This window comes from Triturus cristatus, chromosome 11 (genome assembly GCF_964204655.1).
Source record: "Triturus cristatus chromosome 11, aTriCri1.1, whole genome shotgun sequence".
Taxonomy (NCBI): domain Eukaryota; kingdom Metazoa; phylum Chordata; class Amphibia; order Caudata; family Salamandridae; genus Triturus; species Triturus cristatus.
The window spans coordinates 1,176,570,614-1,176,595,637 of NC_140594.1; the positions used below are offsets into that span (position 1 = coordinate 1,176,570,614).

The 25,024-nt window shown below is 47.2% G+C and overlaps 1 protein-coding gene across 3 annotated transcripts in view; it reads right to left on the bottom strand.

The window, feature by feature from the left end:
• Positions 1-1,010: 1,010 nt before the first annotated feature.
• LOC146788667 (lipoma-preferred partner homolog) overlaps positions 1,011-25,024 on the bottom strand; it is a 774,512-nt gene continuing 750,498 nt past the window's right edge. For all 3 annotated transcript variants that reach the window (XM_085635893.1, XM_085635894.1, XM_085635895.1), the window contains 2 exons: positions 10,014-10,134; positions 1,011-2,518 (listed from right to left, as the gene is read on the bottom strand). In XM_085635893.1, the coding sequence (XP_085492019.1) occupies positions 2,390-2,518; positions 10,014-10,134 (250 nt within the window). In that variant the 3' untranslated portion in view covers positions 1,011-2,389. The remainder of the gene's footprint in view (positions 2,519-10,013; positions 10,135-25,024) is intronic.

The window sequence follows — 25,024 nt, forward strand, 5'->3', positions numbered from 1 at the left end:
GTGTTTCAGGAAAACAACTAGTAGGCTTTGTAGACTACAACCTACTTTGGTAAGTAGTAAAGATACTCTACAGACCACGCCCTACTCCACGAGAAGGGAAGGCACTCTACATACCACACCTCATTCTGCAGAGCAACAACACCACTACAGATCATGCCCTCCTCCAATGAGTAGGTAGGCACTCTACAGAACATACTCTATTCTGCAGAGCAGAAAAGATACTATGCGGACCTCGCCCCCTTTGCAGAGCAGCATATGCACCCTAGTACAATCGTGCCACGGTTAACCTAACAGTATCAACACAATTTATAAAATGGGTAATCATCAAAAAGCTACACAATAATCTGGGCACCTCTACAAGTAGAAACCCTTCACCCTTTCCAGAGCCACTCAACAGCATGCGGCGGAGGTGGCAAACACTCATAACCCACCACCTGACGATCATTCACCCTCTCTGGGGCTTTCACATATATGCACGTTCTTCCCCCCCAAAAAATAGAAAAATCAAGTAGCAAATTCATCTTGGAGATGGGTCTCTTGGAGCACAGCGCCAGACATCCATCACATTCCAAGGACGGTGGATGCTTTAAATAAGCGAAGCTACAGACAAGGGCAAAGCTAAAAAAAGAGACTAATGCGTTGTGAGCTACGTGTTACCAACACATGAGTCTTTCTATTATTTATAGGCGACCTCTCAAACCCCAACATGTCTGCCATTTTCTGGATCAGCCTGTGTTTGTGTACTTACATCTGCTTTGCATACGCCAATCAATTCACACTTTTGTACCAGAGGTATGCTTTAAAATAAGTTCAGAAATATCCATGTATCCATGTGAAGGTGATAAACGATGAAGAATACCTACAGGAAAGATGGGGGCCATTTCATGCACGTGTCATGTTCAATGACACAACCAGGGTTCTCGGCGCTTTAAGAGTCAAATGAATCAGATGACACTGGAGAAGAGCAGTTCAGAGGTGTGGCGATGGGACGTGAAGGGGCTGTGCGATGGTGGGAAGCCGAGGACCACATCTGAACACACCAGCCTCTCAGAGGTAGGATCACCCTGCCATATTATTGGGACCTCATGACTGCTCTGGATTGGGGAAGAAACCTGAAGACATTCAGCTTATTACTGGCAAAGTAAAGCAAATGATGCTGGCAGTGGCCTTTTACCACCCACTATCATTTATACACTAATACTGCATAGAAGAACATGGCTTCCTGTATAAATAAAGAATTTAGGGTTTGTGTTTCCTATTGTTGATGAATGTTTGTGAACTTGATCCACGAGCTTTCAAGAAGCGTTTTCTCTCAGTGGAAAGCTTACCGGCCATCGCTGCTAAACTAACGCATGGAAGCATCAAACATTAAAACCCATCGGCTCGTTGATATTTTCAATTATCACACACACGTAACACACGCATACAAACTCAACCACACTCACAAGTTAGTGTCCGATTGTTAGGCTAGATCAGTGAGTGGATTCCCAGATCACTCCACCAAGGATCCCTGCTCAGGTAGGTCCATAGCAGCATGCAGAAATGCACACTGGGTAACAGGAAAACGATGGGTCGCTACTGTCCGAGCAAGAACAATGATGACCGGAGGTCGACAAAGTACAAGTTCAATGTGTGCGGGGTCCAGGAAGATCCTCGTGCTCAACACTTGTACTGGCCACAATGGCCAACGCTCCAGCCATCTCACCTACCCTTTGGCACAACAAAAGAAAACTCCTTCGACTCCCACAACCAGCACTTCAACAACGCTCTTAGGAAAGAGAGGGGACGAGAATCATGCATCTACGACAACACCAACAAGTTATTGATGGCTATCAAAGCAAAATTACCCAATTCAGGACAATAATATACTCAATCTTAAGCCACACAAATTTCTGAAACTACCTGTGTTGTAAGTTTTGTCCCTGGAGTGTTACCAACATGTTATAAAAAAAATGCACATTTATGTCTGAAGGCCAACTGACAGGGTTACAAAGCACCAGTGAACTTTTAATGTCTTGACAGGCTAACTAGCATTTCATGCCGATGTGCAAAAACAGAAGGTTGTGACACTATAAAGGAAGGCCAAACCGGTGAGGACATTCAAGTTCCCGTATAATTCATATGAATACGATCAGAAAAAGTTAACTGTGCTTAGACAGGGAAAGGCATTTACGCGTGTGAAGACCCATCATAGAGTCTTTTGTGTTCTGTCTAGTGTGAGAAGGTGAACCTATCCTCAATGTGCTTCAAGTGGTCTATTAATAATTCTGCGTCATTTTCTAACTCAGTCCTCTTTGTCGTTCAGTACGAATGAAGGCCCAGAATAGGGGAGAAGTGACCAATACACAAAGATGTGCTTTCTTTTTAGCATGCAGACTTCGAAGTGGGCTCAGAGGTCAGTGCTGGCCTTGGCGGTCAAATCCCTGATTCGGGTCGAGTTGCAGGTCTTGCAAAGGATGTGTCCATCGAGGGGGTAGCAGCCCTGGTTGTCACCTTCAGACAGGAGGACTCTGCAGTCCTAAAAAAAAAAGAATAAAAAAAGGAAATCAGCAAAATTATGGAAAGTACGAAGGCCGACCATTCTAAAAGGTAGTTCAGAAAGGGGAGTCAAGCAGACTGGATGGCTTAGAAGGGGCAAGGAATGGTTGCTCATGGTAATAATAGTCCCCTAATTGAATTAACTTCCAGAACTGTGTAAGGATCCTCCTTGGGCACCTCTGTGCCGAAGAAGTCTGGTATACAACAGCAGAATTTCCTCTGAATGCCAAAAGTTGTCCTACTGGAGGCAAGATCTGGAACACCTTTTGGGCCTCAAATGACTGAAGGAGTCCTGAAGCACCAGAATAAGACATTTTTCTGTCCCTGTCTATTGACTCTTACGAAACACCCAACTTAAGCACCTTACCGAGGCTAAAGTCCGACTGATCCTCAAGGGTGCAGGCCCCTAGGTTCCCAAAGACCTTCCAGCAGCATCAGCTAAGACAACAGAGCGTGAAAACAGTGGCAAAGCCAAAGTCCATAGGTCAAAAACATTCACAGCTATAACTGGACCATTTACAGATAACTCACTTAGTGATGGAATTCAAGCGTATCCAATGGAGGTCGAAAATGAAATACTACGACTTAAAAAATGAGATGGTTTTCTGCAATTTCTTTAGGCTACTCTGAGCAAGAGGCTGGTGAAAAGAGCTCTTCATGAGGACACTGGCTCTTTTGCATTATTTTCAGTGTTCCATGTCAAAGACACGCTCTACCATTGAGCCAAGACTGGTCAGAAGCGGAGTCTTTTATCTCAGATAATGTATTGTTGCTCACAGTAATCGCATTTTAAGTAAACGTGCACGATCCTGCTCACCAGCCTTCCACTGCTCCTACTGAGATACAATGCAAGGAACAAGACTGAGTACAGGGTGGACGCCCTTCTGTTCTAGCACGCTTCTGTTCTACCAAGTTTCGGGAGGATCATAGGAACCGGCTGAGCTTATGTGATGAAGTTCAGTACCAAATGAGAGATGTATTTTCAGGTATTTTGGTTCCATTTAAATCTGAAGTATCATTGGCCAGTGTTAATACTTCTTAAGACCATAAGGGGAAGGGGATTAGGGAGATGAAACAGATCCGCTTTCTGCAAAAAACAACCAGCATAAAATTCAATTTTGTGCTTTTATGTTAAAAGACAAAGTTCACTGTAGTTAACTGGAACCATCCGCCACTGGTTGTTTTAATTAAACAGCTTCAAACCCCTAAAGATGAAGCAGAATTATAAATCCCTTAGGATGAACTTTTCATGTTAATGTCCCCTTAATAATCACATTTTTTATTTAATTGCTAGCCAAGATTTATATTTGAATACTTTTCTAATCAATTATTGTTGTAATGCAATAACCAATATTTAAATTGTGTTATTTTAGTGATGTTTTTATTTACTAGAGTATTATAATTCTAATATACGCCCGTATATAGATACGATTCTCCCATCACCCTACAATGATAGTTTGGCGAATGACTGAGTTACCACACTGGTACTTACCCCAAACGATTGAGTGATAGCAGCAGAGATGTGTATTTACATGAGGGCAGATGGACAAGATGTGCTGCTGTTAGATGGTTTACTGAGGCCGTTGAAAGTAAACAGCGCTATGAAAAGCTGAAGAGTCACAGGATGGATTGAAGCGCCAGACTACAACTGACGAGGTTCTTGCTTGATGGTTCCTGGCGGCATCAGCAAGGTCCCCTTCTTCAAATATGATTTTTATTAATTGCCAGGCATGGAAAGAGTGCTAGTGTTTTTCTTTTGCATGAATAGGCCCACCACCACCGCAGGTGAGGAGGAATTCAATCAGGGAATCTAGAATGCATTCCTTCCTTCGTGAATTATGTTCAGATATATGAACCATTAAGGGATTTCTACTACTAAGTGGAAAGAGTACGCTCTGATGTTGCACCCTCGGGCTCACTGAAGAGGGTGCTCAGAATTCTTCTGCCTTGTTATTTCAGCAGAGCATCTCATGAATCAACAGCTTCTGTGGTGGAGCAAGTGCCTCCATCCATACCTCTGTCACCAACAAGACATGTTTACACACTTCCAGCAGACTTGAGTAACTTACCGATGCAAGCTCAGCAAATAACCCAAACCCAAAGGCGTTATCTCGGTCTTCACAGTATTGGTGACAATCTCTACAACCCTAACCCAACCAATCCTGTCCCAGGCCACATTCCACGCAGAAACACAACCAGCGTCTTCACTCGCACCCTCCGTCCCAGGGTTTGGGCTTTTACTGCGTCCGACACAGACGTCCCTTTGTATGCGAAGGAAGACAAGCAAAGTGGAAAAATGATGCAAAACTGCAAAGGAAACTTACAATAAAGGTGAAATTTAAGGGACAAATAACCATAAACAGTGAGCAGCTTCCTTGTTGCTGGACAGACACAGGAAGGTGTAACAGACCAGCTGACAGGAAACTGCCCTTTCTGTAATCTTCACTCCGCCTGTCCAGTCCAGTCCAGTCCCTATGCTTGCCTTTGGGCCCAGGCCATGGTAGTCTTGTGCACATCAAGAGTTGGTTTAAAGATAAAGTTCAGACGAGGGAAACATCTTGGAGGAATCCAGGGATGAACTGTTGTCTCATGAAATTCAATGAGGAAACACCTGAAACGCTGAGGACTTCAGCATTTGCATAATGGGGGCTACCAGGTATTTCAATTGGACAGCAGTTGTAACTGGGCATTAGTAGGTATTATCCGAGAAGCACAGGAGATGCTCTGTGGGCAAGGGCATGGCTACAGAAAACCAGCAGTGAGCAAGGAGCATGGTAAGGAATAGCATATAGCTTTCAGTTCACAGTTTCCAAGATTTGGAAATGTTATAAAATAGTCTGAAGTTCTCCAGGTAGATCAACAAGAAAGCTGAAGAATGGGGGCATGCTACTTAGCAAAGTTCCAGCCAGGTGCAGCTTTTGGGGGCCCAGAAGGCAGCGTGGTTTGGCTTTCCCTGTTCTTGACCCTGCTATGGACCAGACCTCCTTTGGGTGTCCTGCAGATGGCATGTCATGGAAGCCTGAGTAAAGTTTTCAAGTCATATTGGTTTAATTCACTTTTTTTTAATGCAACTTTGCATTTATAGTGCCGAAAAACCTTTGGGCTACTCTCTCACTCCCTCATCAATCTGACATCAGTCAATGGGCCATGGGTCTAGGGGTCTTTGAGGGGGTCACTGATAAGGCCAGAGATGCTGGACAAAGATGGTTCCAACAAGGGAGACGCTGGCTGCCTGCAATCAATAGACTGCAGCGATCTGGGACTTCCTAGGTGGTCACTTTCATGGCCTGAGGAGCTGAACAAAGATGGTACGATCGAAGCAATGGGCAGCGGGTCTCAGGGGAGCTTCCAAGGTAGCCTTGCTGGGATTCCTGCAGTCAACGTGCAGCAAGTATATTGTAGGATTCAAGCAAGGGGACGCTGGATTGTCTGCAGTCAACGAGCCTTCTACGGATGTTGATTGCATGGCCAGAGATGCTGGAAAAAGACGATGTAATTCAAGCAACAGGGAGGCTAGACTGCGCACAGTCAGCAGGTCTCAGGATCTCCCAAGGTGGCCAAGCTGCGTTGCCTGAAGTCAGCTAGCGAGTCCTATGGTTTTCCATGGTAGTCACTTCCATGGCTTGAGATGGTATAACAGAAGCAACAAGGAGGATGGATTCTCTGCGATGTTTCCAGCAGCTTTCATCTGATCTCTGACTGAGAAGTGTCTGAATTCTCCTTCCATTTCCCCCTAGAAGGTGGATTCTGAATGTGGAGATGAACAATCCCGGGCAATGGTGGCAGTGAAGCCCTCCTCCCACCAACAGAAACCACCGCTTTGATCAACCTTATGTAGGCGACTCATGCACTATTGAGACAATGAACCGTCCGGCGTCTACTCGCTATGGGAGACAGGAGACTTTTGCCATATTGACTTGGACCCTTATCAGGGGTTTGGAGTGGATGACGTTTCGTGATTGCAGTGAGCCGACAACACCCCGTATCCAGAATGTTGGCTCTGATTAAAGGTTACAGTTGAACATTTACGCTGGGATTAAACAGGAGCTGGTTTTACGGTGTGGAGTAGTACTGTAATTGGGACTTCACACCAGGATCTATGTGAAGTTTTAGGTTGGCAGCTGATGCGTCAGAAGGACTGATTAATTATCATATTACGCTGTCTGCACAGATATCTCGCCCTGATGAAGTCGTCATTGCGATGAAACACGTGTTGGCTAAACTGGAACAAAGTTATTTTTTAAACAAAACTTTCTTAATGGTCAAGACCAAGTGCGACGTTTAAAGCCATAAGGCTGTATCATTGCATTTAGAACCCTGGCTCTGTTGTGGGTGTAGGGGGGGGCATCCCTCCTTGCTTGTGCACCGCATCACTTATTTACATACACCAAATTGAGTGTTGTCTTCTAGGTGAGTGCCAGGGAACCCAAAGGCACCGGTTTGAGTCATATGAGCTATCACAAGACCCTAACAATCCACCCCACAAAGGTAAACCGGTTTCTGTGAGGAATCCGTGGTACACCTTGGTAATGTAGCACAACCTGCAAGACTTTCCTCTGAGAAATGCATGTGGTATAAGATCTGGAAAGAACCACACCAGGTTAACTAACAAGACATTCCTCAGTAACAAAAAATGTAAAAAAACAACATCTGATGCATCGATCAAAAGTTAAAACAAAAATTAAAACTAGCTTGGGCAAGCATTGAAAAACAATGGTTTCAATGTTATTCTAGAGGAAATGCAAAAATAAATGTGTTTAAAAACTCAGGGTTCTCCGAGAAGTTGACCAAGACCTAACATCCTATGTGGCCAAACCACAATGAATGGGGCTGAACACAAGTTGGTGGTTGGTCCCGCACTTAGTTTTTACCTTTAGAATTGGAAACTTTTCTGGAGGAAACATGAGTTGGGCCAGGAAGACCTGAAGGCTGTAGCCAGAAAGGGCTATTCTGTGGTCACTTCAAACTCCATACAAATTCTAAGTGGGTAAAACATCAAACTTGACCCAAGCAAAATCTGGCTTTTCTATGGAGAGTTGGCAGGTTTCCACAGTCTCCAGACGGTGTATTCTGACACGGTCTAAACTTTTACCACAAGCTGTGGTAGCAGTACTACCTTTCTTCAAGACATTATCTTCAGACTTTAGAACACATCTCCCTGCTGTAGAGGGCTCCCCACAACTCTTTCTAGGGCCACAAGAAATGTTCAGAACCAAATTGCCAGCTCTAATTTTCCTCCACAGGGAACAGGTTCAAGTCCCTGGATCTCCTGTACCCTTCGTGCTCATGAAGGAAGTTCCACAGAGGGAAGCGGACCGCTCTGGTAGAACTTCATCCCATGTAGCCTGGTCCGTTAGTAAGGGACTGTTGCCACAGGTCCCCGAGAAAAAAGTTAGTTAGTGCGAGCAATGATTATAATAAATGATGTTTGGCTGCAAAAAAGGCGTTTGCCAACGCAGCAAGCAGTGCACTGGCCAGCGACTCCTCTGCATGAGGAGGGTCAAGCAGGCCTTGAGCATCAAAGGACATCTCATCAGAGCCAACACCTGAAGGCCTTGTGGACGGCGCTGAGCCACCTGGTCCAACAGACTTCTCTACCGATGCATCTCTTTAGTGAACCATCCCACTTCGCAGGCTTCTTGGAAAGTTCACTCAAGAATGTAGTGGAAGAGGAAACTAGAAAGGGTTTTAAGTTAAAGGCCAACTCGTGTCTAACAGACTTGAAAGTATTTAAGATCTCAGCACATAGGCGCTTGATCAAACGATGGGGGCAGGGGAGGCACTCGCACTGTGTCCCGATGAGGCAATGGGCTCATAAGCGAATGAGCCCAGAGCACACAGGTGGGTGATCAAACGATGGGTGCAGGGGAGACACTTGCACTGTGTACCGATGAGGCAATGGGCTCATAATCGAATGAGCCCAGAGCACACCGGTGGGTGATCAAACAATGGGTGCAGGGGAGGCACTCGCACTGTGTCCCGATGAGGCAATGGGGTCATAAGCGAATGAGCCCAGAGCACACAGGTGGGTGATCAAACGATGGGTGCAGGGGAGGCACTTGCACTGTGTCCCGATGAGGCAATGGGCTCATAATCGAATGAGCCCAGAGCACACCGGTGGGTGATCAAACGATGGGTGCAGGGGAGGCACTCGCACTGTGTCCCGATGAGGCAATGGGCTCATAATTGAATGAGCCCAGAGCACACCGGTGGGTGATCAAACGATGGGTGCAGGGGAGGCACTCGCACTGTGTCCCGATGAGGCAATGGGCTCATAATCGAATGAGCCCAGGGCACACCGGTGGGTGATCAAACGATGGGTGCAGGGGAGGCACTCGCACTGTGTCCCGATGAGGCAATGGGCTCATAATCGAATGAGCCCAGAGCACACCGGTGGTTGATCAAACGATGGGTGCAAGGGAGGCACTCGCACTGTGTCCCGATGAGACAATGGGCTCAATCGAAGCCCAGAGCACACCGGTGGTTGATTAAACAACGGGTGCAGGGGAAGAAACTAAGTTCGGAGCACACAAAGGTCTCAGTCACAAAATGCTGCCAGCACACACTCCACATAAATTGCATCTACCATGAAACACACACGCAGTCCTAGGCCGAGGAGTGCTCTGTCATTAAGCATGATCAGAAGTTTAATGAAGAATGTGTATAGGTTTAGTTCAGGAATTCAGGGTTATGAGGTCACATGTTTGAGTGTTTTTCCATTTTAAATCTGTAACTTGTAACTGAACTATTATTTACTATGTGTAATAAAGTATTGTATTGATTTGTATAAAAAGGTCTGTCTGCAAACAGGGATTTGACAAAAACCCCATAGGTCGCTTGAGCAGGGGGGAGGTGCAGTCCGTTGTGTTTTTCTCCCTCTCGCGACAGTTAGTAAATACTACTGTGCATTGCCAAGAAGAGTTTGTGTTTTTATTCCAGTCTTGGGAGATTTTGTCACCCTGCAAAGCAAACATGGACCAAATAAGCTGTAAAGAGGTAAAAAAGGAGTGTTGAGTTCAATACTGGCCTCCTACGCATAACAGGCGAGTGCCAGTTCCTCAGAAGCAGCAGGTCTAATGATGCAAATCACAGTTAGTACTTTTCAAATGTCTTTGTGGCCAACAGCGATTGCGTAGGTCCTAGTACAGCTATTCAGACACCGTTAATCAAAGCACCTCTGACTGCTGGAAGGCAATACTGGGCTTGCAACCTTTCCAAGTGTGTGATACAGTGCACAGTACCACATTAGCATATCACCAAACATAACTCTGTCCCCAAAAGTGGTAAAATTCAATTACACTAAAACATCGAAAGGAAGTTCTTTAATTAGTAAATACATTCCAAGGAAGACAGTCCAGAGATTTGAAAAGAATTTTCTAAGCAAGTGATGTGCTAAACAAGTGAGCAGCATCACACACAATACTTAAGTATGTGGTAGTAACAGTCTCATATTGGGTCACGAGGGGCACACTTACCTCACAGCGGTAACAATCAACGTGGAAGTCGCGGTCCAAGGCGACAATGCGAACGGTCTCCTCCTGGCCGGCGGCCGGCATGATGGCCTCCCTGCACACTGAGCACCTTGGTGCAAATTTTCTGAAAAGAAGCCACAAGTTTTGTTACACACTGAGACACGTCACACTTGTTGGCTGGCATCACCTGTAGTGCACAGTTAAGCATAGTATTGCATCACTGCAGACATTGAAATAACCTCACCCCAAACAGGGGCATTTACCCTTCCAAGGTGGGACTGGGTGATATGTTATGGCCCCGTTTCTTCCACACAACTCCCCAGGGTATCACTGGAGCTCTCCAGGGCACCTTCAACCCGCATCTTCGGAGCTCCTCCCTGACTGAGAAGTTATGGACAGAACAACATGTTCACTGTTGTCACCTACAAAGACTTACTTCAGAGTCCAGGAGAGACCACCACACACGGTAAGTATCAAAATGTCACATTAGCGACAACTATTAATAAACACGGACTTGCCTCACTTGGATAAAAGGGAATACACGCGATGTTCTATGCCTTGCGACCCCCAGTGCTCAGAACCGAGCCATTAATTCTATGGCTGTGCATTCATTTATGTGGTCAAAACAGTTAGAATTTCTATCAGAAACAACATACAAGAAGCAGAACAATCAGGGGCCAAAAACCAGTTTTGGTGGTCAACAAAGAATCAAAAATAAACTAGATTGAGGTGGATGCCCTGGGCATCATTGTGCAGGTGGACGAATGGCTAGAACAGACGTGTGTTGTACACATTCACACCACAGACTTCACTGGACAAGGGAATGGCACATAGTGACATGCATCAGGCGCGACTGACATTATACAGATGTGTTGGTTTTCAATAATGCATTTTATGTTTGTTATATGCTTTTAAGCTGGGTCTGGTGGCTCAGTGGACTAACGCATCCACTGTAGGGGCCTGTGTTCGCCCTCATGGTCACAGGTTCAAATCCCAGCAGGTCCACTCAGCCTTTCAACCATCTGAGTTTGATAAAATGAGTACCATTGAGTTGGGTAACAAACATCCGTTGTTCAGCGCCAAGATGCGTACAGGTGAATGTGCGCTTTACAAATACACATGTTATGTTATGGCAGCGTCTCCCCGCTGAAATAAAGTTTTATCTGATATTCAGACAGTGTTGGGGGTATTCTTGGTTTGGTTAAAGGGAAGTTTTGAAAAAGATGTTTTGAAATCAATTTGGAAAGAAATTACGTTGAGCTCGTGGATGTCAGGTAGGGGGAATAAATGCCAGAGGGACTGAGTGGAGGGAGTCTGGGAACTGGGTGGAGGGAGTCTGGGAGCTGGGTGGAGGGAGTCTGGGAACTGGGTGGAGGGAGTCTGGGAACTGGGTGGAGGGAGTCTGGGAACTGGGTGGAGGGAGTCTGGGAGCTGGGTGGAGGGAGTCTGGGAACTGGGTGGAGGGAGTCTGGGAACTGGGTGGAGGGGAGGGAGTCTGGGAACTGGGTGGAGGGGAGGGAGTCTGGGAACTGGGTGGAGGGGAGGGAGTCTGGGAACTGGGTGGAGGGGAGGAAGTCTGGGAACTGGGTGGAGGGGAGGAAGTCTGGGAACTGGGTGGAGGGGAGGGAGTCTGGGAACTGGGTGGAGGGGAGGGAGTCTGGGAACTGGGTGGAGGGGAGGGAGTCTGGGAACTGGGTGGAGGGAGTCTGGGAACTGGGTGGAGGGGAGGGAGTCTGGGAACTGGGTGGAGGGAGTCTGGGAGGCGGTCTGGGGATGATGCTACTTCTCTCAGTTTGGCATGTCTCCAGGACTGAGGGGTGAGATCAGAGGTCTCTGGTGGAACACCACCAATACATAAATCTATTGGAGCGATAGGCTCTTGACAGTCTTCCAAAGCCTTTCGGCCTTCAATCAATGGCAGGTTAATACAGACATGTCCTCCACGTGCTACTTCAACAAAGCGGGCCCTCCATCTGTAGGTTATGCTACGTTATGTTATGTTAACCCGACTTGTATAGTGCAACATCTGCCTCAGCAAAGAGGCACCCCGGCGCTGACAGCAGCAAGACATAGAAGCTAATGCCTAAGCCGGGGGGAAGAGATAGGTTTTGATATCCTTCCGAACATCAGATAGTTGTCCAGACAGCGGAGCTGGGCGGGGAGGGAATTCCAGAGTTTGGCCGCTAGGTTACAAAACAACCGTCCACCAGCACGTGTACATTTCACCCAAGGGACGTTAACCAGGCATTGCCCCAAGGAGCGCAGATGACGCAAGGGTGTATAAGGCACTAACAGATTGGGCAAAATACCCGGGGAAGAGAGCTTCAGAATTTTAAAGGCCAGGCAAAGGGCCTTGAATTCGATGTGCTTGGCCATAGGCAGCCAATGTAATCGTCGAATGGCACCGGTTGTCGGGCAGCTCGTAGGGAGCCCAAGCAGGGCTCTGGCTGCCGCATTTTGGGCCCTTTGCAGACGCATGACCTCTGCCTTATTTACCCCCAGGTAGAGTGAACTGGCATAGTCCAATCTAGACAGGATAGCCGCTTGGACAATCATTTGTCGGGTGGATGGGTCAAAGTACCCAGGCAGGGTTTTGAATCCCCACTAGCAGCACCTCAGATTTATTGGCATTGAGCTGGAGACAGTTGGTGGTCATCCATTTCGTGACTGTCACCAGACCACTCCCAAATTTGGGAGCGTCCCGAGGAGAGTCGTCTGAGTGATCCACCTGCGTGTCATCCGCTTAAGAGACAATGGAGAGACCCCAGTCCCTGGCCACCACAGCCAATGGTTGTACATACAGATTGAATAGTACAGGACTCAAAGCAGAGCCCTGTGGTACACCCTGACCCATAGACTGGACACGAGAAAGAAAAGGCGGGGCAGTAACCTGGAATGTTCTCTCAGAGAGGAACGAGCTTAACCACTCTAGAGCTGAACCAACGACACCGGCCTCCTCCAGACGATGTAGTAAAATCTGGTGGGAGACCGTATCAAACGCGGCACTAAGATCTAATAGTATCAGTGCCGCGGTGTTGCCAGCATCAAGAACGGACCGCAGATGTTCGGTCACAGCAAGTAGGGCGGTCTCCGTGCTGTGACCTGGGCGGAAACCATTCTGGAAGAAATCCAGGACATCGTGATTATCCAAGAACGCCATTAGAATGGAATTAATGAGTGCCGCTGCGATCTCAGCCGCCCAAGGTAAGAAAGAAATCAGACGGAAGTTTTCCAATTTGTCTGGGTCCAGTGAAAGTAGGGGGACCACCATTGCCTGCTTCCACAGCCTAGGAACCACAGCAGTGGGGAGAGAGGTATTAATCACCTGGCACAGAGGTGCCAAGAGTGCAGGCAGCGAGTTCATGAACTGGTCTGGCTTAAGGGGGTCTGCAGGATAGCCAGATTTAACTTTGCAGCATAGCAGACGAAGCTCATCCTGTGAAACCGAGGGAAAGGTCGTGAGAATATGGGTAGTAGGGGGTGTAAGAGTAGGGCTAGGACAGAGAGAGACCCGAGGGAAGGATTTATATATAGTTTCCACTTTCGTGACAAAAAAGGTAGCCAAGTCCTCACAGTGCTGCTTAGACGTGATCACAGACGACGTAGGGTTTTTCCGTAGTTTAAGATCATGAAGTATTTTGAAAACACACTTGGCTGGATTGCTGCTAGACTTAATATCATTAGCAATGTAGGCAGCCCATAGCCCGATGGTAGCTCTTAATAGCGGCCTGATAGCGTCTCTTAGCCGCCAGGTCGTAGTCCCTCCTCCAATCCCGCTCCAGTTTTTTAGAGGCTTTACGCATGGTGGCCAGTCTATCAGAGAACCAGGGGTTGAAGTTAGAGTTACGGCATTTTGACCATATGACGGGAATGAGAGAGTCCAATGTTCGAGTAATCCAGTCGCAAAGTATATTATATGCCACGTCTGGATCACTAGGTAGCTTAGGAGTTTCTAGGGCCAACAGGGCATGAAATTGCTCAAGGTTCAGTTTTTGCCATGAGCGCTTACGACAAGACTTCTGAGCAGCTCTATGCAGGGGTTCAGAGGTCGGAAAGGACACAGAAATGAGAAAGTGGTCAGACCAACAAACCGGGCTAGGTGTATTGAAAGTAAGGGAAGGGAGGTTGGACCAGCAAGTGACCTGCCGCATGAGTAGGACCTGCAACTAATTGAGTTAGTTGACAGGCGGCCAGGTCTGCGAGAAAACTACTGATTTCTGTATCTGTATGGCAGTCAAAGTGTAGGTTCAGGTCACCAAAGATGGTAAAGTTAGCTGTTCTCATTGCCAGGGCACTTGTGATTTCAATGAGTGCGGATTTAAACTCCTTGGCTGGTCTAGGAGGGCGGTAGACCAGCAGTCCTGACATAGCGTGGTTGGCGCTAAAGGAGATCGCGAAGCGTGCGCATTCGCAACCTGCCACGAGCTTTTTAACAAATGTGCAACCATAGCAGGATTTAAAAATGACACCGATACCGCCGTCTCTCCATATCCTATTCAAGATCAAAATACGGTAGCCAGGCGGAAGCGCTAGCCCTGGCTCCGCAACCATATGATCAGAGAGCCAGGTTTCCTTTAAGAAAAAGACACCAGGAGCTTCATCCTGTACTAAGCCATGTACATCCAAATAGTGTTTAGCCAGTGAACGGCAGTTGAGACTCAAAATTTGAATGAAAGGCCTAAGTGAAAGCAAGGGGAGTGGTGGAGGCAAACTTAGTATGGGAATTGAAGCCACAGCGGATGCAGCAACATGGCCCTTCCAGATGGCCAGTTACCGGCTGCCCACACGGGTTTACCGCTTTATTAATGGGCCATAGATCCTCCCTTGAATATGACAGAGCACAACGTTAGTCGCCGACAGCATGTCTGGCGATGTCCAGGCGCAGATGGGCTTGACTTTGGTGCGCTGCCTACGGGTCCGCTGTGCGCGTCCGCTGCGCTTAGGCGCCATTAGTTCTTACAGTAAGGAGGCTCACCAGAGAACTCGGGAGACTAGAGCGTCACCCAACAAAGATGGCGCCCTAAAGTGGGCCACAGGAAGTGAGGAGGATCGAGAGAAGTACCTTCTGACCGGCCGGACCCATTCCACACAATCAGCACAGCCGCTGCGGTGGACCGAGGGACAGGCGGCAGAAATACAGTTAAAACCAGAGGTGGGTCAAATTCAAGTAAAAACAAATTAAAATTACAAAAAGATAAAAACTATAAAATTCAGGCACGAGCTGCATGCCACTCAACTAGTGAAAAGCACAGTACAGCAGAACATTAGCAAGTGAGGAAACACGGCAGCAGCTCCTACCACGCGAGCCGGCCCCTAACTCTATGTCCTCGGTGTTGAATCTGTGGTACAGGATGGCTCTTTCTTGATCTTCTCTACAGTCACCTAGCAGGATCTCTCAACACCAGGGTAGACACACTCGACAGGTGTCATCTTGATGACTACAAGTGGTGTCTGATTCAGAAGGAGACGAAGGGCATCCTGGCACAGGGGCACGTCCTTGGTAGACATTTTTGATACTTTTGAAAACGTGTGGTGACCAACGTTTTGCGCTCTGAGATTTCCCTCTTTGGGTTCTCTAGGAGACAAGATTTGCCTCCGTCAGCATGCTTGATATGAGATACCGTGGGTACCGGAAACAAAAGTCCATTGGGTTGAGAACAGCTGATTCTGATGGCACCATACTGGGTTCAGAGAGTCTAGTACTCGGAACCCCTGACTCGGACCATACGCTATCCACTGTAGCGGTCTTTTTTTAAGTATATGGTATCCACATTGGCAGTGCTCATGAAGAACTACTCAGCAGTACTTTGCGAACAAGTACTACATAGAATTCCTAAAGGGAGCCATGTTTCCATCCTCCTCACTTCAGTCTCGGGGTCTCCATCCTAGAGACACAGCATGCAGGCAAGTAATAACCTTCCACTCTCTGGGGAAGCTATACTTATTCAAGTCAAAGTATGCTTTATTCGAATATCATTCATAAAAGCAAAAATACAATTACAATAACAATTTCATACAATGGTTAAAATAAGATTAAATTATGATCAATGATCAAATACAAAGCATACGTGTACAATTTTTGTCTTATTCATGACCCTATAATACGTACTGTTCTTTTGGCGGTAAGTAATTACATTTTAAAAACACACAAGATAAATAGTTTAGTAAAAGTGCTTATAGAACCATAATAGAAATGCAGAGAAAATGACATAGGACGCAGGAGAGAATAATCAAGAGACTAGCAGTCTCTCCCTAATCATGAGAATAATCAAACGACTAGCAGTCTCTGTCTAATTGACCACGCCCAGCCTAAATATTTTGCAGTGGCTACTGAAATCCATGGCAGAGTGCTGGTACATATAATACGCAGGGCCACATTACCACTGGTTGTTCCTAAGTTTTTACACATCGGGGACAGCCAGTTACGCCTTGGGACTGCGTAAAACTTACAGGCAAATAGAAAATGACCAATAGTTTCTTTGCTAGTGCCACAAGCAGGACATCCGTCACAAGAACCCCCTTCCCACTTAGATGTCAAGAATTTGAGGGGAAGTGCACCTGCTCTCAATTGGAAGAGAAGTTTTCTTTCCATGGGCCTTGTTATAATATCCCAATATGGTTCTAGATGAGGATACATCTTGGCCTCTATGAAATCTGCAGTCATAGAGCCAGCACTCGAACTATTCCAATGCCGGCGAGCAACCAACTCCCAGTAAATATTCTTTAAGGTGCTTTTAGATGGGAAGCTGGCTCTCGCCGGATCATCCCAGAGTGAGCACAAACCAAGCTCAGAGAGGGATGTCCTAAGTGATTTTAGCCATCCTATTTTGTGATAAACATCAGACCTTATAATGTCTAAAAAACCATCTGCATAATGAGAAAGGACAGGAGTCGTCCATAGCCTGCGCCAATACAGGATAGGGCGAAGTTGTACCAAGTCTGATATTGCTTTTCTACCCAGGTCATATTTAAGGGGCAACAGTGGGGTACTTTTAGGGACGCCTGTTATTGCCCGTAAAAATTTGTTCTCCGAGGATTGGAGAGCAGCAACCTTCTCAAAGCCCCAGAGCTCGGCACCATATAGAGCGGAGCCTAGAGCTTTTGCTTCATACACCTGTAAAGCAGGTTTTACAGGTTTGGTCAATGATTTTCTATGCTCTGTAGAAATAGTACCTGCCAATTGCCTGTGTCTAAGTGTAGCAATGTCAACATGATGCCGCCAATTCTTCTCGCTAGATATATGAATGCCCAAATATGTGAAGGTATTCACTACTTCTAGCGGGCGATCGTTTAATATGATTTTAGATTTAAAGCTACGGTGGGGGTTGAATATCATAAGCTTTGTTTTGGCAGTATTAACTTCTAATCCATACTCCCCACAAAATTGATCAAAAATAGACAAGGCACACTGCAATCCACTGGGGGTTTTAGATAGGATGAGCGTGTCATCTGCAAACATTAAAATAGGGATTTTAGTCCCAGCTAAAAAAGGAGCGTCCACTTGTGCAGAGGTCATGCGAGCAACAACATCATTGATATATAGGGTAAAAAGGACAGGAGCCATCGAACATCCCTGCCGGACTGCCCTCTCTACAGGGAAGTCCGTGGTTACAGAACTGAGTCCTCCCCACTGAATTCTGGCATAGTTGGATTCGTGTAGCCTCATTATCAAAGATAATAAATCACTAGGAAGACCCTGCTTATTTAGGGCCGTCCAAAGCTTAGATCGAGGGACAAGGTCGAAAGCGGCCCGTAGATCGACAAAGGCCGCATACAAGCTTCCTTTGCCCAGCACCACCGTCTTCCATTGTAGCAGGGTGAAACGGAAAACCTGATCCACCGTGCTTGTGGACCTTCGGAAGCCAGCCTGGAATGGTGAGAGAGCATTAGTCTCATTCACCCAATCCAGGAGCCTATTGACGATCACACGTCCCACGACCTTTTGAATGGTATCTATGAGGCTTATTGGCCTATAATTACCCGGAAGGGATCGATCGCCTTTCTTAAAAATAGGAATAATAATTGCACCCTGCCAGGATTTTGGTACCGCAGCACCCAGGGCAATAGCATTGATGAGAAGATGGATATACTGGCACCAGCGATCCTTGTCATTTACAAATAGGTCTGCTGGCACGCCATCAAGACCAGGGGCACGTCCGCAGGCAACCGTGTTCAGGGCCAGCATGATTTCAGCTATACAAAAGAGATTCACTTTGGGAAGGACTACACTGAACTCCTGGGTCATGTTATCATTATTTGGAACCGCGTACTGCTTTTTAAAGAACTTAATCCATTCTTCTTCAGGCACATTATTATGAGGGGACTCAGGAGAACCAGATTTTCCCCATCTGACAATGTGCCAAAATGACCGGAAGTCCCTACTGTCACTGGCTGCCTTTAACTCGATCCAGTGGTGTTCATCCCAAGCTTTTTTAGCCTTAGATATACTAGTTTTATAGTTCTTTCTAGCGGCTTGGATTAAGATAGATTGCCCACCCTTGATAGCTTCACCTAAGGCTAGTCGTGTTTCCCTACATTGTTCATTGTACCACTTAGCAGGCTTAGGGACTCTATTTCCTTTGTTTTTCACGGGTTTGAGGAAATACTCCTTGATTGCACAAAAGAGAGAGTTGTGTAATCCTTCAACCTTATCTAAGCCAGTGCTAAGTGGATTAAAGTGCTCTATAGCTGATATTGCTATGTCCACCTGACCATTGATCTCAGCAATGGCCTGGTGGTTAATTGCTACATTTTCCCACCTTAGTCTCCACATATCATGTGTGGGAACAATCCGTGGAGGAACGGTCACAGGAGAATATGGAGGTAAAATGGTATAAGACCACCATTTGTGGGTAGTACACAGGGGATTATGGTCGCTCTCGATCCTTCCTACAACCTCCATGTCACCAATCATAGGCCATAATTTTAAACTACATAACACATAATCAATTCTGTTGTGTCGGCCATTGTCAAATGTACTTGACCCATTCCTGTCGCTACTAGTCCTACCATTTAGGGCTCTTAAGCCCTTTTCATAGCATAAAGTATTTAGGCCAATAACATCAGCAGTCCACCTCAGAACCGGTGAAAGCTCTAGTTTAGGGACACCCCATTGTCGGTCCTTCTCATCTCCAAATAAGTCAGTCATTAATTAAGGGTTCAAATGTTCTATTAAAATCGCCCGCAATAAGAATATTGTTGTTTAAGGAATAGGTGTCGAGAAGACTAGTTAAAGCAACTAAAACATCAGACCCTCCCCCCCTTGTTACTCCGGACATAAATGTTATAGATATCCAATCTACCTAATTTATCTAAGTCCAATCTGATTAATTGAATGTCTTGATTTTTGGTATCAATGATTGTAATGACCAGCTTTAAACACTGGCGAACCCAAATTGTTAAGCCTCCCATGGGTCTACCCCTAGGGCCCTTTGAGGCTGGCACGGAGTAATTCAGATATCCCTGAACAAAACAGGGTTCACATGACCAAGTCTCCTGGAATATGCATAGACCGTAGTTATTAACAAAACAGATCCAGTCTACAGATTCCAGTTTGGAAGTCAGCCCGGCAATATTCCAGGACAATAGGCTCCCCGTAATTCCCTGGGAGTTATTAGGGCAATTAGCTGTTAATAAAGGATCGGGGACTTGCTTAGAACAAATGTCTGTAATTATTTCCGTTTGTTGGTTTCTAATCTTATTAATAAAAGGAGATGAGTCAAACAATGGCTCAGCAGGGCTCACTATCATGACCTGATTGTTGTTAAGTCAATCTACATCTTCAAGGTTAGCTAACACCTCAAAGCGATTTTCCGTCAAAAACGGAGCATTAGATTGAGTACTGGGTGAAGCCCCACGATGAAAGGTACTGACTGGCCTAGGTCTAGGGAAAAAATAAGTTAATTCCCAGGTAGTAATAGGGGACCTCCTGTAATTTGTGTGCCAGTTTAAGATGTGATTGACGGCTCTGGGGTCCCTAAAGTTAATCAAGATAATGTCTCCATTTATATTTTTTTTTGGTATATTACCCAGTCATGGTAAACGCCTAACATGTAAAATTTCCCCGTTAATGTACGAAGGGAGAGGACGGTTTTGTCCTAACCAATGAATGACCTTGTTTTTCAGTTGTGAATATCCCTCTATGGCATCATCCTTCAAAGTGGGAACACCCGCAAGCACCACTACAAGAGGGACCGCTTCTGGTGGAAGATTGATAGAAAGTGGTCCATGCAACTTGGCCGTAGGAACCAAGCAGCGACTCTTTCTATCAGCCATTGCAACCCCAAGTGATGGAGTGTTTCCTCCTCGGCAAGCTCCATCCTGATTTAACTGAATTGACTTGGGAATGTTAGATCTTCCTGCGTTGTTATTCGTTATGTTATTTGTACTACAGTCACCCTGTCTAACTATCTGATGTAAAGGTAGAGTAGAAGGTGAAACCGCAGGAACAGAAACAGAAGAGAGCAGCATTGTTATCTTTACAGGATTCATACATGGGTCTCCTTTGCCACTCATTAAAGATTCTACTTTTGCCAGCCTTTTTTCAATACTTTTTAAGCTGTCGACAATGGGAAGCATATGAGTTTTAAATAATTTGTCTATGTTGCCCATTAATTCCGCAATCGTGATATCATTTACGGAACAGGATACCGAGGTACCGGGGAGAAATATATCATTGGTGCCATGGATAGGGCCATTGTCAGTGCGAACCAGAATAGATTTATAGCTGGGTTTATTGTTATTTTTATTTTTATGAGCCTCAGAATCCAGCTTCCTCCTTTTCCTAGGTAATGGGCCTGATGGTTTAGGTGCCCCAGGGGAAGTAACATCTCGGGATGAGGGTGCCATTACTTGTGATTCATTCAATACAACTGGTTCACTAGTTACTTCAATAGGAGAAGATAAAATAGAAGAGGACAGATTTTTAGATGAGTCGACTATAATTGAGTTACCAGGAAGTGTTAAGATATCGATATTGTCCGGAAGATGCGAAATATCATGGTGAGGAAGGGCACTTTTGTCAGGTGAAGTTACTTCATGAAAAGAGTTTGAAATTAAAGACATATTTTTTATATGCTCTATAGAACTACGACGCCTCGCCCTTAATTCAGCAAGGGTAGTTTCACGATCTGACTCAGAATTAACTTTCCAAAAGTAACCATCGAGGGTTCCCTTATTAGAGTTACTGGTCATGATGGAGAAAGTGTTGGTACTCTACCCATGTAAATCAAATTTAAAAATACTTGGACGCAACAATAAAAGAAAGATATAATACACAAGCGTACAAAAGCCAGTAATGGCAGCAGCCGCACAAACAAAACAGTACCGCCAACAGTCAAGGGGGTAAGCCCGGCCCGGCCTCCTTCGACTCCTGAGGGCTACAGAGGGCCCGCCCTTTGCCCGGGCTTAGCCCGGCGCCGCCCGCGATGCGGGTGCCTCTACGATCTTTCATGCGCCTCCCTGGCGCCAAAGCGGCGTTGGCGGGTCCCCAGCCGCAAGGGATTGTGGGGGATGTAGTCTCGTCCCCGCTCCGCGGCTGCTGGTGGTGATGGCGGCGGCGGGGAACGAGAAAGCAGCAACAGAGGAAGAGTCTCGCTGTCTGAGGACAAATGCAATCCCCCTCAAGGCCAGTCTGCAAAGCAACACAGAGCCCGCTCCGCCGGTGCCTCTACGATCTTTTATGCGCCTCCCTGGCGCCAAAGCGGCGTCGGCGGGTCCCCAGCCACAAGGGATTGTGGGGGATGTAGTCTCGTCCCCGCTCCGCGGCCGCTGGTGGTGATGGCGGGGAACGAGAAAGCAGCAACAGAGGAAGAGTCTCGCTGTCTGAGGACAAATGCAATCCCCCTCAAGGCCAGTCCGCAAAGCACCCAAAACTATCAGTGCAAACAACTGGCGGGGGCTGAGTCTTTAAGTACACTATAGTTTTTTATTCAGTTATTTACTTGAAATGTCAATAATTTAAAGATCGGATCACAGCCATAATCCTGCAATATCTCAAATGATGGATTCCGAATATCTTTATCTGCTTCTTTACAGCCCACCCAATCTCTCGCGCCTATTCTATTTGGTGCCATGCCAACCCAGGGCCATCCAAAATAGATCCCACAGGCCCAAATACTCTGACTCACAACCCACAGAGTACCTGTTGGAAAACCACACTCCCACACTGAAAGGGTGGTGGTGATCTTCCGGACACACTGTGGTAGCTTGGCTCGAGTGGTCAGGAATCAGGCTCCGTGCTAAGCATACGCCATACCCAAACAATAACCATGCGTGCATCCGTTTCAAAAACGACTCTACACCATAAAAATTATGAAAATATCTTTCTTTATCTTCTTTTTCTCTTAGTTGCTGATTGGTTAAAATAAATAACAATCACAATATACAAACTTTAAATAGTGCAGGTCAAATAAATACTGGCTTAATGATTCAATAAATAGGGGTGATCATAAATACTGAAGGCATAAATAAAAGTGCAATACATCCAGGCAATTAAATATTCTGAGGCAATAAATACTGTAAACCAATAAATATTGTGCATCAATAAATACTGTGGACCAATAAATACAGTGAAGCAATAAATAGGTTAAATACAATAAATACATTGCCCCTAATAAATACTTAAAAGCTGACAGTGACACTCCTAGAATCAGATCACTTTTGAACTCCTAAGGGCTGATTTGGCCCAGGCACAGCTTGTGGGGTTGTGGAAGGCTTGGGGGTGTCTACTCCCTGGCTTGGACAAGGCTGAGGCCTAAACTGAGGTAGATCAAGGGGGGAATACCAGAGACCTGGCTCTCTCCCTCCACACAACTTCTCTAGATTAGTCCCAGCTCACCCCTGGCACAGTCAGGTTGGTTCCAGCACCTCCCTAGCCCCTTAGAGCAGTCTCTCAGGTCTCCACAGGGCCTTAGGCGCCCTCTACTCCACTTACTGCCCTTTTTCTGATGCTCCGACGCCGCTGGAGTCGTGTCGACGCCGTGAGGCGGTTCCAGTTCGATGTCGGCGGCCTCGGCACAATGTCAGTTCTTTGACGACGCCGGTAGGCGGCTCCGGTCTCGATGTCAGCGGCCTCGGTTCGATCTCGACCTCCGATTCGATGGCGTCGGGCAGTCTTTACTTGATGTCGACCTCGGGCGGCTCCGGTCCGATGGCGACCTCGGATTCGATGACGTCGGCCGGCCTTGGCTTGATGTCGACTTCCGGCGGCTCCGGAGTGCGATCTCCACTCCCGACCTCCGGTGCTCCTCTCCTTAGGTTTCCGGCGACTCCGGAGTGCGACCTCCACTCCCGACCTCCGGCACGATTCTCACAGGTTCCGGCGACTCCGGAGTGCGATCCTCACTCCCGACCTCCGGTACACCTCACCTCGGTCTCCGACGACTCCGGAGGGCGGACTTCACTCCTCCGATGACGCCGCTCACTCGACCTCTGGTGACTTCCTCCTCGACCTCTGGTATTCCTCACGACCTTTGACGGCGCCCTCTCTCGTCCTCTGGCGGCTCCGGGTACGACGTCCGCTTTCCAGTCGGCGCCGCTTCTCCACCTCGGGCTCCCGGTCTCAGGCTACTCGACGTCGGACTCCAGGGAAACCAGTTTCCAGGTCAGGATCTTGCTGTTCTCTGTTTCTAAGGCCTGTTCCTGCTGTCCAGGTCCTCAGGATGGTTTTTCTTGCTTCTTCCCACACAGGGCTCCAGGCTGGGCTCAGTCAGTAGGGACTAGTATCAAGGGTGGGTTTATGGACCCCACTCCAGGCACAAGTTTCCACCCCTGCTGCCTCACTCCTTCCTCCTTCAGGTTTCTGCTCCTCTCTCTTCACCAGTCAGGTGCCAACTGCCAGCTCCAACTGCCAACTCTCTGTCTTAGCTTCCCAACATTCTAAACCGCCTCCAACTGTCACAGGGTTCTGGAATGTTCTGGAAGGTGCTAGTAGGTTCCAGTGGATGCTGGTGATGTCACAGGTGGCCACCATTTTGTGCTCCAGGCCCTCAGACAGAAGTTTCAGGGGTAGCTAAAATGGCTCCCTGAATCTGCAGCAACACGAAAAAGTCTGGTGGTTCCCACAAAGGAAAAATTCAAACAGGGGTTTGAGGCAAAAGTGGGACAAAATAAATAATGATGAGGAGGGACCACCCAAAGGGCTGACAGGTCTAACACGCGTCCCCCCCAGCTGAAAGTGGGGAGAGCTACCCAACCCCTTGGGAGTTCTCATCACTAAGGCGGAAATACCTTGAGAGACCGTCTGCATTGGCGTGGTCCACTCCAGGCCGATGTTCCACCTGAAAGTCCATTCCCTGTAGGGAAATAGACCACCTCAACAACTTGGGATTCTCCCCCTTCATTTGCATCAGCCAACGAAGGGGTCTGTGGTCGGTCTGAACTAGGAAGTGCGAGCCAAACAGGTATGGCCGCAACTTCTTCAGAGCCCATACCACTGCAAAGGCTTCACGCTCTATTGCACTCCACTTCTGTTCCCTGGGAAGTAGTCTCCGGGATAGGAAGACCACGGGTTGATCCAGACCCTCTTCGTTGAGTTGCGATAACACTGCCCCAATGCCATGTTCTGATGCATCTGTCTGGACAATGAACTCCTTGGAAAAGTCTGGGGCCCTTAAGACCGGGGCCTCGCACATGGCTTTCTTCAATCTCTCAAAGGCTTGCTGACAAGCCTCCGTCCAGACTACCCGTCGAGGTTGTTTCTTGGACGTGAGCTCCGTGAGGGGGGCTACGATGGTACCGTACCCCTTCACGAAGCGGCGGTAGTATCCCGTGAGGCCCAAAAATGCTCGGACCTCAGTCTGTGTCTTGGGGGGTTCCCAGGCCATGATGGCCTCGATCTTCGCCTGGAGGGGTTGCACCGCTCCCCTACCCACCAAGTGTCCAAGGTACACTACCGACCCCTGCCCGATCTGGCACTTGCTGGCCTTGATCGTCAATCCAGCTTGTCTCAGGGCCTGGAGAACAGCTTGCAGGTGACGCAAGTGATCCTCCCAGCTGTTACTGAAGACGGCTAT